Below are 16,167 nucleotides of genomic sequence, written 5' to 3' on the forward strand. Positions count from 1 at the left end.
AGACAAGTGGTGTGTTTGTCTCGGTGAGTGTGTTTGCATGTGAGTGGGCCCCGACGGTAAATCTTAATTACACAATACAGTGCAGGCCATGTGCCATCTCATCATAGCATGTCAAATCCCATAAGTAACTTTAGAGAGCATGACACTAAGAGGAGGAGAAAGAGATGCAACTGAGCGAGAGAATGTGCATACCGTATTTGTTTGGGGGAATATAAAGGAAAGTAAGAAAGAAGTTCAGCAAAAGATGGCTTACAGAGTGATGGAAATCTTTGGCTAGGATACTCTGGGATGGAACAATCGTGGTTCCTCTTTCAGAGGTTGTAATAGGGAACATTTCGGGTGTGCCATTTCGATTTTGGTGTCAGCCCTATCAATACTAATCAACTTTAAAAACATTTGCTGCTGCTGCCGCTGACTGGATCTAGTTCATGCAAGGATGAGCAGGCGGATGAATACATAGTTGGAGCATGTTAGAGAAAGAATGGGGCTGGGGGCGTTGTTGTGGCCTGTTGAGTCATCGTGGCCAGGGTGAGCTCTAAAAGCAGCCCCCCAGCCCCCCAGAGTAATGGTTAATCGTGGGAAGTCTGGCGTTAGGGTAAGTGTGCCTGTGTGCAGGTTCGCCCTCTTTGTTGCCAGATGCGGTGGGTTTTGGCGTGCCGTAGTGTGACAGGGCCAGTCAGGCGGATGGGGCGTGTGTTGTTGTAGCCGTGGTGGTGGGGAAAATCCTGTACAAGCAGCTCTCAGCTCTGTTGGCTGGGAGAAGAGTCGGAGCAGCTCTCCCAGAATAAATATCTGGGGGGGGGGGCTCTTTGCTTTTGTTTTCATGGCTGTTGTGTCCCCTCTGCTGTGGGTTTGTGACTCCAGTCTGTGTGTCCTCCTGGTTGTCTGTGGATGTCCCATTGTGACATACAGTCCCATGCAGGACATTTGGTGTTGTGCTCTGTCGCCAGAAAACCTTACACAGACGGTCCACTTCCTGGAATGGCGGTGTAAACCAGGAAGTGCAGCAATTGGACCAATAGACATTTAAATCATCCAGGAAGCGGTACACAAATGTTTTACTTTATTCAGTTTTATTTCCACAGTTAATAAATATACAGCAACACAAGAAAGATTTACTGATAGGAAAGGAAATGAAAGGAAATATTTGTGAAACAAGACTGGCCAATTCTATTGAGTTCTATGAAGACAATTCTATTGAGCATCTATGAAGACGCTCAAAAATTACAACTGCGACCAGGACATGAGACATTAGTTAGCTGTGTTTGTATCTCCTTTGACCATCGATCATATTATAAATGATCAAGGCAAACTCCTTCTGATAACTTGCGATGTGAGAATTTGTGTTCCCAGGATTTTGGTTTTTGCCTCTTAACAAGTTACTGTTTTCTCCTTCTGGCAACACTAGAAGAACTTCACTTAACAGGGCATTTCATTTCTTGACAGTAAAAGTCTGTATATTTTCTTTTCCACATTGTCCAACTTCAAATTCACATTTAAAGTGAGAATTGGATCAATCAATGATAAATGGGAATCAATCATGTTTGACCTATTTATAAACAGTCATCAAAGTCTTCCAGTGCATCAGTATTTAAAATATATTTATTCATATGTGCAATAGTATAGTCATATGCAAATGCATGCAGTCTCTAATGTATGGATTTTCTCTTTTGCAACCTGTGATAGAAGTAATGTAATGGGCCATTTGAAGCAAATGTCAGAGAAAGTTCAGCTGTCGCATCTCACCTTGTGACATTTAGCTTGATCCTATCTATTGTGACAATGGAACTTCACTATTTTCAGGTCACTGTAGAGTCTGCCAGAGATGGTTCACCTCATTGATAAAGCTCACAGAATCATAGATGACTTGTAATATTTCTTACTTGTCATAAGGATCTGGATACTGAACATTTTCTTATTAACTCAGGGAGAATTTTCTACAGACAGAATATCACTTCATGTTCTCTATGCATTTTTTTTTTATTATTTATATGAGGGTATCACGCACATGTGGAGACATCAATAGAGATGTGTGTTCGGGTTTCATCCTGAGCTCATTGGCTCAAAAATGTCTTTCAACTTGTGTCTGTAGCAGGATAATTGGCTCCAGTCAGTTGCGCTATCACTTACACATGCAGCAGATGTGAATGTGGAGGATCAGAGTCTCACATATGCACTGTGGCTGGATTATGCCGAGGAAGTCATTTTATACTTATATACAGTACACAATATAAGAAGAAAAGGCATATATAGAAATGTGTACATGATCTTTCTCACACAAAAAACTCAGCTGGCTGCACGTATGAATATCTAAGGACTGGAACTCTGACATGATTTAATGCCTCAGTGCATTTAACATCTACTTTCTCTCCCCCAGCGCTTCATATCATCTGCTTTGGGCTACAGTCACTGAGTAACATGAAACAGTCCTGTCATGCTGTCTTCAGTATTTGAATTATGAGTGAGGGATTCTGCATTGTGTGCGTGTGGGATGTGTCTGTGTACTTTTGCCATTTCCTAAGTGCCGGCATGGTGTTTTCAGGTTTTATTGTCAACATAAAATCTCCACAGCCTCCTAAAAAACTGTTTTGACAACTTGCAAGTAACAATTCATGATGGGCCTAAAGAACTTTAACAGTATAATTTCATCAAAAAAGTTGAATTTTTTTCTTTCAATTTCTATTTTGCACTTTTTGTCTGCTGCAGAACTTTTCACAGATGACAGATCCAACGTATGACAATGTTTGCTTTAATTGCCATTCTGCAGTACACGATTGGAAAGAGATTGTGGCAGAAAAATCTGTGGAACCTTGCTCAGACCTAGCACAACGTACAGCTACTGAGCGTGAAAAACTTCCACAAGTGAACTGCAGGCTTAGTCCGGATATGAGCCTGTGCCTGCTGCCTGTCTGCCTGTCACTCCTTCATGCTCAGGGTGCATCTCCATTATCTGGGGAAGACTGACTGTTCTTTTTTCCTCATTTCTCCAGGCACAGAAATCGTGGATAGAGAGAGCATTCAGCAAGAGAGAATGTGTTCATATCATAGTGAGTGCCAAAGACCCCCATAGGTGAGTGACAATGTGTGTAAAGTAAATGGGGAATATCTTAATGCATTACATCACATGTAAAATACACCTCTGGCCTGCCGTTTTTAATATACTGTAGGTAGTAAGAAAAGCCAGAATTTTTTATTTTTAAAGTCTACATGTCTAAGAATGAGCTGCACATAGAGCAGACGAAGAGCCCAGGAACTATTTTTTTTTCATCAAATGTGTCACTCTGACCTGTATTTGCATCACAGGTATATAAACTACACTAATGAGCCAAAACACTAACATTACACGTTTTAAAACCAGACATGGTAAATTTTGTTGCTTTAGTGACATTTCTGAAATCCAGCTCAGGATTAGTTTATTTCACATCATTTTAAAAGGTAGGAGGACAGAAGCATACTTCTTATCCACTCAGTATATGTGAGTATCTTAACAATGTCCCTGACAGGATTATACAACTCTATAACATGGTTGCACTGATAAGATTCTCTCCAACCCCGTAGTGCTTTCCATTTTGCTCTGCAAAGTCACTGTGGTCACTGGTGAGATTATCAGTATCTTTACTACAGCTAAGACCGATGCTTTGGATGACAAACTGAAGAAGTCAAGTTCAAGCTGCTATACAAGCCTATTAAGAAATATATACACACACACACACACACTATGTAGGTAAACAGAATCAGCCTAACTGGAGGAAAGCGATTGCAGGGCATGAACAGGAGGACGGGGAAAAATGTTCAAGATCAAATCAGCTTTTCTTTTTAGTGAAAAATCCTTGTGTTGACATGCAAACTACGTTTGGTGGAAGATGACGGAAACATGAAGAGATAATCAAAGCATCCTGACTTCATTTTCTGCCAAAGCTCCTACTCCATCCTGTAAGGTTAAAACTCAGAATATGAAAGCTGCATTCAGTACATCTGAATAAGTCTGTACTCAAGTGGGAGTAGTACACTTCCCGTAACTGTCATTCTTCTAATTCTTGAGTGGCCAAGAGGAAGAAGGAGATGAGAAGAAGGGACAGAGATAGACAGAGGGTCGTGAAAAACAGAATACAAAAAGAGACAGAGCTGACAAGATTTCAGGTGCCTCCAAATCCTTCTCCTCCTCTGATCCCTGTCAGTGACAAGCTGTCACTTCAGCCTTACCAACCTCTGACTTCCAGGCACCTGACTTTCACACGGTTTCTCTCATTCTCCCAGTCACACACACGCTCTCTGACATCCTTTCTTATTTTCCCCTCTGAAAGCTACAATAGGTTGCTTGGGGCTCAGACCTCTCACTTGTTCTCTGTAAACCAGTGTGTGATACACCGATCTCACATTGGCTTGTACTTTTCGACTTCTCTTCCAGGTGCTGTTGTGGTCGCCTGATAGGTCAGCATGTGGGCCTGCCCCCGGGCATATCATCCAGTCAGAATGATAAGACAGAGCGCTTGGCCAAGAACGACAGCCTGTCGGAGAAGTGGTCAATCAGCAAACACACGCAGCTCAGTCCCACTGATGCCTTTGGCACCATTGAGTTCCAGGGAGGAGGACACTCCAACAAAGCCATGGTAACTCATAATGAATCTACTGTTTGCATTCTGTCAGTGCTCTGTAGAAACTCTGCTCCCTGAGATAGATGATCACAGCCAGGATTCAAATACTAAATGGAAGGGACACGTTAAGTGAGCTCATGGAGAGCCCTTCTGTGCATTCTTCAGTCACAGAGAGCAAATTAAGACATCAAATATGGAGAATATGCATCACATGAGCAAGCCTTAACAGCAAAAATCAATTAAATGAGTATAATTATCATGTAATTACATATAATTATCGATTTAATAGCCTTAAGTGTCTGGAGGCTGCAGCAGTAAAATTCTGCTTCATTTGCTAATCCATCCCAAAAACAGTTTGACTATATGTCATTCACACAGTTTCTATGTTTGTTTAATCATAGTGACTCAATCACAACACACCCACCGTAGCATTCTGGGAATCCACATTATTAAGGCTGAATGATGTCTGATTTATTCCCAGCGTTAAATTATTCATTCAGACACATGTCAGGTTGGCTGTGTTAGAAGGAAATAGATGCTGATAAACAGATGTTCCACAAGGCTCGGGGTTCTCCAGTCGTAATAAACATCTGCTTGATACTTTTTATAACAGGAAAAACAAAAAGCAATACACTGAAGCGGCTCTTCATATTTCATCATTGGACGTTCACATCAGCAAAACATCACAGTCACCTTTACATGCAATGCTCTCGCATGTGTACATATGCTGTTTGTGTGTGCGCAAGGATGTGTGTTTATGTAACCATATGCTTGAGGGTAAAACAGCTGTGCTGCTGCACATTACTGACCTGCTCATCAATGTGTGCAGTACGTGCGAGTGTCTTACGACACCAAGCCTGACCTTCTGCTCCACCTGATGACCAAGGAATGGCAGCTGGAACTGCCCAAGCTGCTGATCTCAGTCCACGGGGGCCTGCAGAACTTTGAACTACAACCCAAACTCAAACAGGTCTTCGGCAAAGGGCTCATCAAGGCTGCTATGACAACAGGAGCCTGGATCTTCACTGGAGGGGTGAACACAGGTAAAATACAGTGCCAACAAGCCGCTATATTTCAAATGAATAAAATAAATTGACACATTAATTTCAACTGTGCAGCCTCACATCTTTTTATGAAAATGGAGTGACCGCATACTTGTGCTGCAGTATGAGTTTAATGACTGTGTTCAAATGTTCCTTATGATTTATCAGCTGTTAAATTGCCATTTGTTAAGCCCTTCGGGGCTATAAAGATATTCAAATACTTGATTTTTTTATGCATCATGAATGAAAATTGTCTCTGAGTGTCTTAACTGCCGAATTTTTTTAATGGCTGCAAGTCAATAAAAAGTCTCATCAGGATCAAACACGTCTTTTATTAAACAAAATGCATTTTAATCAAGGAAAACTATTTGAAAAAAGTGAGAAGTATAATTGTTGTACTTGCTGATTCATAATAATTAAGGGCGCATCATCAACTTAGACTTTCTGAGGAATGGTAACCCACTGAAAGCAAAATAGGATTTCCCCTTAGAGGGTTCAGTGGTGTGGAGAAGATCAGCTTAAGACATTGCAGGCTAAGATCTCTTGCAGGAAACATCGAGCTGGATGAAAATGGCCTGAAGGAGGATTTATGAGGGGCTCAGTGGACTGGATCTTAAACATAGGAGGTGGATGGTGGGAAGTGTAAAAGCGGTTAAGGAGGATGCCATCTCTCTGACAAGCTGGTGATTGGGGAAAATATGCATGACAGAATAAAAGCAGTAGGAAAAAAAAATGGTTCAACCAAAACATCAGATGACACATTGACAGCACATGAAATATCAGATATGAAGTTATCATGCAAATAGAAAATATTGTCTGTGACAGACCTTCAGCTTCAACATGTTTCTTATCTTAGTTGCCTACAGATAGATTGGGATCATATGGATTACTTGTAATTTGAATCAGTTCTGTTTCACTGTGTCTTCAGTACAGCAGTTTACTTTTTGTTTGTTTTGTTGCCTTGTTTCTATTTTGCAAAAAGCCTTGACATAAGAAAAGAGAAGGGACAAGAATGTTTAATACGAGCGTTAACGGCAGCTAGAGAGACAAGATGCACCGTTGGATCGAGTGTGCAGACTGGAATACAGAAAGGAACAGAAAGTAAGATTTAGTGACAGAATGGGTGCAGAGACAAGACAGAGGAAGAGAGAAACCTGAATAATGGATGGAAGGATGGATTGGAGCGACAGTTGAGGGTAGAGGTGGAGAATGTCAGCAGGAGCGAAGGAATAAAATGGCCTCCGGGGCTGCCTACCACCTCCCTGAGGACAGCAGCTAGATGCCTGGAGCTCTGACCTCTCTGTGTTTCAACCCGCGTGTATGTTTGAACGTGTATTTTCAAATTGACTGTCATGCTGTTGTCTTATGTACCAGATTGTGTGAATCTATCACAGAAGAATGTGCTGTGATATATTTGTTGTATTTTTGATGACTGATTTTATTTTATTTATTTATTTCTTTTTTTTGATTCTGTGCCATTCTCCTAAACACATTCACGTCCATATACAGGAGTGATCCGCCATGTAGGTGATGCACTGAAAGACCACGCCTCCAAGTCAAGGGGGAAGATTTGCACCATTGGCATTGCTCCATGGGGCATAGTAGAAAATCAAGAGGATCTTGTTGGAAAAGATGTAAGTCTCTGAGAAGAATCAATATTGCACTCATGGGTGCATGCATGCTCTTGCGCTTGTCTGTATGTCTGTATTTGAAAAACATCAAGTGAAGTCTACAGTTGCTGCAGCCTGTCCATTGCAGCTGGTGCTTTATTAACTGATGTGCTGAGTAAGCCAATAGAGTCTGTGATAAACGCTCCTCCAAAGTGAGTTGGACAGCTGGCAGGAGAGAATGTGGAGCACACGCTGACTCATTCAAATCTGGGGAATCAATGTTATGTTATAGTTAAAATTTTATCACAATTTTCTGCACTCTGAGCAACTCAAGCAGAGCCAATTAATGCTGGTGGCTGAAATTTGATTATTAAGTGCTGAAGCTCTTTTCTAATGCTTGATTGGTCTTAACTGTACGCCAAAAGGCCAGATGAGTTCACCTGTCAGTCTCTGCACCAATCCAAACTCTAAAAAAAACTGCCATTAATACCATATAAATATTTCATCAGTTTTATGTAGAGTGATTTAGTGTAACTTTAATAGGACAATTCATTTGTTCTTGCACTGCAAACTGCAATAAATGAGTCAGCCTATAGCAACTGAAGATAAATAGGCAAATCTGTTTTTTTTTTTTTTTTTATGGGGATATTTAATAATTGAATACCAAACACACATCTTTAATCACGCTAACAAAAGCTTGTTGTACCCTTCATTTCCCTTGATGCAAACTCTATGTCCTAGTTTGTAACTTAGACATACCATTAAAACTTTGTGGTCTCTAAGCCCCTTTTAGACTTTGAAAAGCTTCCTCCAAGTACGTTATCCAGCTGTTTCCGGAGGCTGAGTAGTATGCTCTGTGGCAGGTAAAACACATTTGAGGAAGTTGAATGACTAGTCCTTTAGTAAGAGGTGATGTGCCAAATTAATTTTCTGGGCTATTAAAGCTAAGAGCTAGGAAAACACGCCCTGGTTCCCATTATTCCATCCCCTGTCAGCTATAGGCCTCTCGGATGTTTGCATGATTACAAAATGTTATCGTCTCACATCTAGGTGGTGCGTCCATACCAGACCATGTCCAATCCAATGAGCAAGTTGACAGTTTTGAACAGTCTCCACTCTCACTTTATCCTGGCGGACAACGGCACAACGGGAAAGTACGGCGCAGAGGTCAAACTCCGACGCCAGCTAGAAAAACACATCTCCCTGCAGAAGATTAACACACGTGAGTGGAATTTACTGTATCTATCTGTCAGGGCTGTTGCCAGACTCACCTGGATGTCCTGAATTAGGAGTGTTTTAAAGTAATAGTACAAGTGATAACAGTATAATGACACCATTATCCTTGTGTTATCACTGACACCCCCTGAGGTTAATTGGGTTCATAGCCTATTTTACAGCTGCAACCAGTCTAAGATTATTATTACCTGCTTTACACTGAACACATGCTGCCAGACTGTATATTTTTAGCGAGCTGTGATATAACTTGATGCCTTTGAAACTGTCCCTCCCTTCAGGACGGGCTTATAGTTTCTTTCAAAGCTTTTGACAGCTCAGATGAACTGTTTCCTCAAATGAACCTGCTGATAATCTGCGTGTTCCAGTTCTGAGGGGGCGCATGCTGCTGCCAAACCAACTAACAGACATAATGACAAGCACACAACCGGTGCACATGCACGAACACTCACATTTAGGTACATCAGCTGTGTTTGAGCTTGGATTTTCAGAGTATCTATATTTTCATTTGCTGCTTGATCATGCAAACTTACGTTTCAAATTTGTTATGTCAAATGCTGCTATGGCACATTATTGCACAGTGCTCTGTCTTGATTTCAAATGTGTTGATTCATTTGTTGCATCACTAGTAAAAAAAAAAAAAAAAAAAAAAAAAGCGCCCAAAAGCGAAGGTGTATTTTCAATGCTCGTTTGTGCGTCCAAGGGAATAGGTGTTAAGGTACTGTCCTTATTTGAGCCTGTGTATGTGCAGCTTTGCTTTTGTGTGGCGTGTTCACCCTCTCCGTTGAGACCCTGTCACATTGCATTTGTCTATTTTCAATTTCCGCATTAGACCTTAGCTAGAAACCAAATGAATTTGCATGAATACAAATGCATTTCTCCGTCTTTTTCACTCTCTCTCCTTCTTTTCACACACACATACTGAAACAAAAACAATAGCACACATAAACCTCTCTGATACCCTTAAAATACATTTCCCAATAGCCTCTCACAGCATTGTTTCAAATGTGTCAGAGCAAATCTGAGTCAGAGAAAGTGTTATTTGCAGCCATGATTTATTTATTACCCTCTTTTGTTGTCACTGTAAATTTGGTTCATAAGAATTTTTTCACGGTTTGGTTGACATAAAAGCCCAAATTTGTATTCAAGCCCAAGTGCCCGTAAAGAAGTATTACCAAATGGATAGATTTTTACTGCCAATAGCAATATCGAGACTCAAATCTTACCTTTGTTGATGCGATCTTTGTTCACTGTCACTGATGTGTGTTGAGAATTGAGAAGTTTATCATACATTATGTGAGTGACAAACACATTCTTCTGAATGCCTTGACTTGTGGACTTAATATGTGCTGCGGTTGACAAGATAAACAAATGTGCTTCCTCCCTGATCATCATCAAACCATGTGACCAATGGACTTCCCTTTGTCATCCTATGCCTGGATTCATACAAAAGGGGCTGGGAAGGCAAAGGGACGCCCAGCAGTCATTTAAGCATCAAATATAAAACTGATTTAAATCCATCATGCAATTTTTATTTTTTTTACCTGTCCTTGGAGCCAGAGTGGGTGCAGATGTGTATAGCGACTGATGAAGTAAGGTGATAGATAGATTCATTAACCCCCATGATACAAAGCCGTCATCAAGACCGTCTCACGGAATAACTCAGCAGTGTGCTAATCCACTTTAGCTCCTTAGCCGAAGTGCTGTATCAGCTTTATATTTGTGCCACAATCCAGCCATAATTAAGATCATGTTCATACCTGTGTGTGCATAAGCAGGACGTGAGACTGTGCTGGGGTGTCTGTGGGAAGTGAGTGCATTTCAATCAGATTCAGCACAGGATACATTCAGGATTCTTGTTGCTCGGGTCAGACACCTAAACATTACCACAGAGCTAATTTAAGATCATTCTAATGAGTACTACCACTCTTTTGGCCAAGACCAAGTGCTGTAGGAGTGTTTAGGAAACATCAATGTTTTTACGAACATGTTTTTACAGAACATACAGGTATGGCAGTTGACCAGATGTTCCAATGAATAAAAATGATAGAAAGCCAATTAAATCTTAAATATTCATGGCCAGCAGATTTGAGGCCCATGAATAATGTTAAACCCCTTAACTTGAGAAAAAACACCTGAACTTCAAATCTTGCCTGTTAGCACAGGCCTGCTGTTAACATCCATCTCAGGTGATGAGCTCACAAGTGAACAGCTGAGGTTCAGGTGTGAATACACCCAAAAGGCATTAAGCCCACACTCAGATCAGATCACTCAGGCAACATTCAGTCTTGCTAAGCTGCTTAATGCCAACAGCTTTGTGAAGATGTGAATATAAAACACATAGAGTTTTTGTTGCAGACGAACTGTACCTTATTGTACATCCTTGCCATTTACTTGCTCTTTCATCGCTGTGGGGTGGGCAAACAAGCAACATTTCTTGATTTGATTACCTGTCCATGGTGACTGTGTCCATTTTCCTCACAGTGTGAATCCTACAGGATCATGCTGTGAGTGTAGCTCGCGTTCATGTGAAGAAAAGAAGGATAAAGAAAGTTAAAAAGGAAAGAAGCACTTTGAATGCGAGGACATTTGGGTTGCAGACCACACATAATCACAAGCCCATTTTTTCTTAAAATATAGTAACACGCACAGTAGCATGGCAAAATGAGCGTAATCTCCCCCTGTGGTATTTTTGTGATGTCTGGGCAATCCTGCAGCTAATCCTACTGTGGATGTGCTGTGTGTGAAATTTTCTATGCAATGGGATTTTATCATGTGACTACCACAAAATGCTGTAGCAATCAAATTGGCTTCCTGATATTACTATACAGTTTCAGTTCTATATAAGAATTGTATAGGCGCTGTGATCTGAATGTGCCTTATGGAACATGTGATTTTGTAGACAGCCTCTTAGCAAATCACTGCAATTCTTCATTTTTCTGAAGCCTTCCTATTGTATGTTTGATTACCTCTTGCTACTAGATATTTATCGTCATTACACATTTCCATCACAAGTAATTGCCGCTCCCGGGTACCTGTCAAAACCCTTCGCTGGAGTTTTCTAGCTGTTAAATCTCTAAACTTGTATATTCCCTTGAATATTACCTCTGTGCCCCCTGCCATCTCTACTGCATATTTTATGTTGTGGACGGTGTCACCTCCTGTGGTTTTGTAAACGTCTTCAGTGGAAAGTGTACAACAGCATCTAAGGGACAGTTCTGGCCAAGTGCAAACAAGATGAATGTCTTAAGGCAAACACACTGAGGCTGTAAATACGGAGCCAGCACATTTATAAGCTTCAGTAAATACTCAGCTCTGTGCCCCGCTGTAAACACAGGGACCTTGTTTTATTTGTTTGCCAAGATATGGTCTAGCTTGATAGATCATGTTCGGAGACGCAGATGCAAATGGTTTCGGTTGTAAGGAAGCAGCTTGGACAGGACACTTCATATGTTAACAGAGAGGCTGAGTTATCAGTGGTGATCTAAAGCACGTATTGCTGAATTAAACACAAGTGTAACTAGTGATTCTACAAAAAGTGTCTCATTTATGAATGCACACTCTCAGGGGAATTTCTTTCCTTTGGGCTCCTCCTCCCGCCATCTCCTCAAGCTACTTGACATCGTTAAACTCAAACATGAATAAGACCAATTAAATATTGGCACCAATTAACATCGTTCACTCACCCGCTGCAAAGCCCTTTTGACACGTCTTCAGCAGTGGCTGAAATGCTTTCAAATCACACACCTGCCTCACAGAGGGAGGCAAAGGAGAAAGAGAGGAAGGAGGAAATGAAAACAAAAAAGGGACTGCGCGTGAGCAGGGAGGCACTGTAATTACAGACGAAGCCGTTGAGGTGTCTTCACTCAAAAAAATGGGCTAAAAACACGAAAAGGCAGCGACAGAATTGACATAATGGGCTTTATGAACATTTTCTTTATTTTTATTGTAAGACTGAATAAGCGAAAAATCTATAAACCTCATCTGTCTCTTACTCACTCGTACTTTAAATCTTTTGCACAACTATTTAAATTTGTTACGCACAGATATGAAAAGGAATAAAAGATTTATTAACTGTGAAATTTTTGATCAAGTCTGTGAAAATGTGAAATTACTTTTAACCTAGATGACTTCGAGCATTAAGATGGGCACATGATTTTAGCCACGTGGGTCTTTTAAGTCTGTGTTTACCGTGTAACCTTCACTAACTCTCTTATAGAGGTGGCACCGTTCATCACAGCAAAGATGAAGTAGCTGAGGTAATTGAATCCTGAAGCCATAAGACCTTGCGTTGCAGATTAGCCATGACACTGTGACCTCCACTGTGGAGTAGCCCATAGAGTATTATCGTTAAATTATGGTACATCGGAAGTCAGGAGGTTTGGAAAGCTCTTCTTTCAAGCACTATGAATGTTAATGTTGAGATTTTTTATTTTTTATTCATTTATTTTTTCTAGGCAAAACCAATTAACATAAGGCTTTTTTTGTTCTATTTACTTGCAGGCGCTCGCTCTTTAACACACATCATACTGCTGCAGTGTCACAGTTCATGTAGCTGTATCATGAAGGCCCAAATAACAGGACAGCTTTATGATGTAAAGCTTGTAAATTCTACTCTAAATGTTTTGAGACAAACAATATGATACGCTAAGTACAATTATATAAGACCTAAAGGTAAAAGTTTACACAAAGACTGTTCATTGCAAAATTGGTGGTTTATGTTGCTCTGAGTAGAGATAGAGTGGAACAGGCACGGGGACTGATACTTGATCCAGGACTGACAGTGGAGTTTGATAAGGGGAGACGTTAGGTTGACCGAGTGGTGGTAACAAAGGACAGAACAAAAATCTTGTATACAATCCAGGTGAGATTTATTTTACAGCGTCCATCAGCAAAATGTGCAGCGGTATGTACAGTGCAAGCCTGGCGAAAAACTCAGCTCTGCACTGGACTATGCCCCTTTAACTCTCGGGTCTCGGCAGCTCACCACACTGGCAAAAAAAATCCCTCCTCAAAACTCCAGCCTCCTCCTTTATATCCTCTGAATCTTACTAAGAGACATTAGTTAGTAATTGGAATCAGTTATTTCCCAGAAGATTCACACCTGGTCCACAATACAATGTACTATTCACACACATTTTAGTTATGCACCATGTTCACTTTAAATTTAAAATAGCTTAAAACACTCATCACACCAAAATCACCCCTCCAGTTCTCCTATACTTGGCACTTTCCTCTGGGTAACCCCCCCCCCCCTTTAAAACACAATGGTACCCTCCAGCATGGTTTGTCAGTTCAAAATCTTACCAGGAGAGTGCAAGACCAACACCACCGAGCAGGTTACCCAACAATCTTATGTCTTATAAGGCACGGACTACCCCATGGCAGGAGATGTGATTGTTCAGTAAGCACAGGAGACTGACAGACAAATCAGGAAGCGAAGCTTAAATAAACCCAAGGCACAGGCAAACAAAGAGAGAGGGTAACACACACAACACGAAGAAATACGACAGACCAGGAGAAGTAGCTGATGTGTTAGAATGTTGGCAGACAGAACAAACTGGTGAAGAGCGGAGTGCTGGACTGGTAGTTTATATACCGCAGACTTCAGGTGGAGTTAAGGATGATTGTCAGAAGACTAACTATCTGTGGACACATGAGAATACCTGTCAAGAGACTGTGAGGGGACAGTTGAAGTCATTGGGGTAACCGTGAATGGATTCAAACAAGCATGACAGGAACCATCAGTGTTCAACCCTGGGGTGGACAGATGAGAAGGCTGAACGCTAGATACCAGACTCTATGCTGGTTTGGTTCCAGGCTGAAAAAAATATGGATGACAGCATTTAATGCAGTGTGGCAAAATATGAGTGCATGATCAGTGTGAGAGTTGTCCTAAATAAAATTTGGAAGAGTAGGAGTTGGGGGGGGGGGGGGGGGGGGGGGGGGAGTAGTTTGGTGGTGAGAAACATTCTGGTAGATAATTTATACATACTAATAAACAATTAAAAAAATGTTTCTATCTTTCATTGTTCTCTCTGTTTTATACATTTATTTAACTGTTTTGCTAATGTAAAAGCATCACCAACCCTTTGGATTTACCTGTAATGATGAACTTACTGACTTTCTGCTTTACAGAATTTCCAAATGCACTGGGAAGGGCAATTGAGATTTCAGATTCATTGGATTAAACATTTCACTTTATATTCCATTAAACACTTTGCCATACTGTAATTGGTGCCAAATTACAGATGACAGACCAGGTGACTACACTGTTTGAGCATCTAAGATGGCTTTAGTTGCCTTGCAAATCCCTTGCAAATGCTTCCTAGACACATTTACTCTTAACATTTCGACATTAAATAGTTATCCAATCCAAGATGCATGAAGTGACCACTTCTAGGTTGGCTCCAATATTTCAGATAACTGAGTAGATGCTCAGACTCACATAAACAAATCAATGGAGTAAAATTCCCTTTAACCCCAATTTCCCACTTCAGACCATCCATTATTGATTCGTAGTGGCACTGACACAGATTACTGCTTAAGCAGGTGGCACAGGCCTTGAATTAATCAATCCATTTGAGCCGCTCAAAAACAACAAGACATCTTGATGTCAAAACACAACTGAAACAACAAAGTTTGGGAGCAGCTTTGGCCTTTTAATGTATCGGTGTCGCTGACCTTTTGTTCTGCAGCCCGTCAAGTCGTGTTTCCCTCGCTGATGTGATGTTTTGTGGCTGCAGTTGTTGCTGGGATAATGGTGTGTGTGTGTGCGGGTGAGAGACAGTATGTTTTTACTTTTTGATTATTTGTGGGGGGTGCGCAAAGACATCAACCCTCATAGTGCACCTCCTCCAGTCATGCTGATGCTAATTTGACACATACAAGGACAAACTCTCAGACACTCGAACAGAGCCAGGCACACGCCGACACAAACACAAACACACAGGATGAGTCATTGCTGGATCCTTAATTAGGACCATTTAAGCATGTTATGTGTGTCTTGCTTACATGCTCCTTTCCCTCCCTAATTCCTTCTGTTCCTCGTTACTTCCCCGTCTCCCAGGCTGGATAAATATAGAAAGTTGGCCGTGGATTCTCATAGACCACCTTCTTCCTTTTCTTCTGCCTTTGCTTTTTCATTCTTTTTCAGGGAAGTTTCCTTCCTCACAGATGAAGTGTGGGCACCGAGTTAAAATAATGGCTATGATGCAGGGAGACAGGAGAGAGAAAGAGAGAGAGTACATGAATACAGTCAGCAGGAAGCAGGTCAGGTGCACTCCAAGGGCAGTACAGACATATAATAAATATTATGTATGCGCATGTATTTATTTCTGAAAAAATACATGCAGGACAGCACGGCAAAAGAGTGGTTAGCACTGTTGCCCCACAACAAGAAAGTTGTGGGTTCAGTTCCCGGCCTGGGGCCTCTCTGTTTGTCTGTGAGTGTCTGTGTGTTGGCCCTGTGATGGACTGCTGACCTGTCCAGGGTGCTGACCTGGGATTGGCTCCAGCAGCCCTCACGACCCGGAAATGGATAAGAGGTAGAAAATGATTGATTGATTGATTGAAAAATACATGCAAGAAATCATGTTTAATTTCATCATCAAGAAGCGAGTAAGGAAAATACATGGAAAAGCATACATGCAAACACTTGATTTACAGATGACAAATGTAGCAACA

The 16,167-nt window shown here is 41.1% G+C and overlaps 1 protein-coding gene across 1 annotated transcript in view; it reads left to right on the forward strand.

Moving 5' to 3' along the window:
• Window positions 1-16,167, forward strand: part of trpm3 (transient receptor potential cation channel, subfamily M, member 3) — a 97,401-nt gene that overhangs the window by 39,330 nt on the left and 41,904 nt on the right. Inside the window, exons 2-6 of the mRNA XM_029511656.1 lie at window positions 2,991-3,070; window positions 4,409-4,610; window positions 5,425-5,638; window positions 7,148-7,272; window positions 8,299-8,470. Coding sequence (XP_029367516.1) covers window positions 2,991-3,070; window positions 4,409-4,610; window positions 5,425-5,638; window positions 7,148-7,272; window positions 8,299-8,470 — 793 coding nt within the window. The remainder of the gene's footprint in view (window positions 1-2,990; window positions 3,071-4,408; window positions 4,611-5,424; window positions 5,639-7,147; window positions 7,273-8,298; window positions 8,471-16,167) is intronic.

This window comes from Echeneis naucrates, chromosome 9 (assembly GCF_900963305.1).
Source record: "Echeneis naucrates chromosome 9, fEcheNa1.1, whole genome shotgun sequence".
NCBI classification, from domain to species: Eukaryota; Metazoa; Chordata; class Actinopteri; order Carangiformes; family Echeneidae; genus Echeneis; species Echeneis naucrates.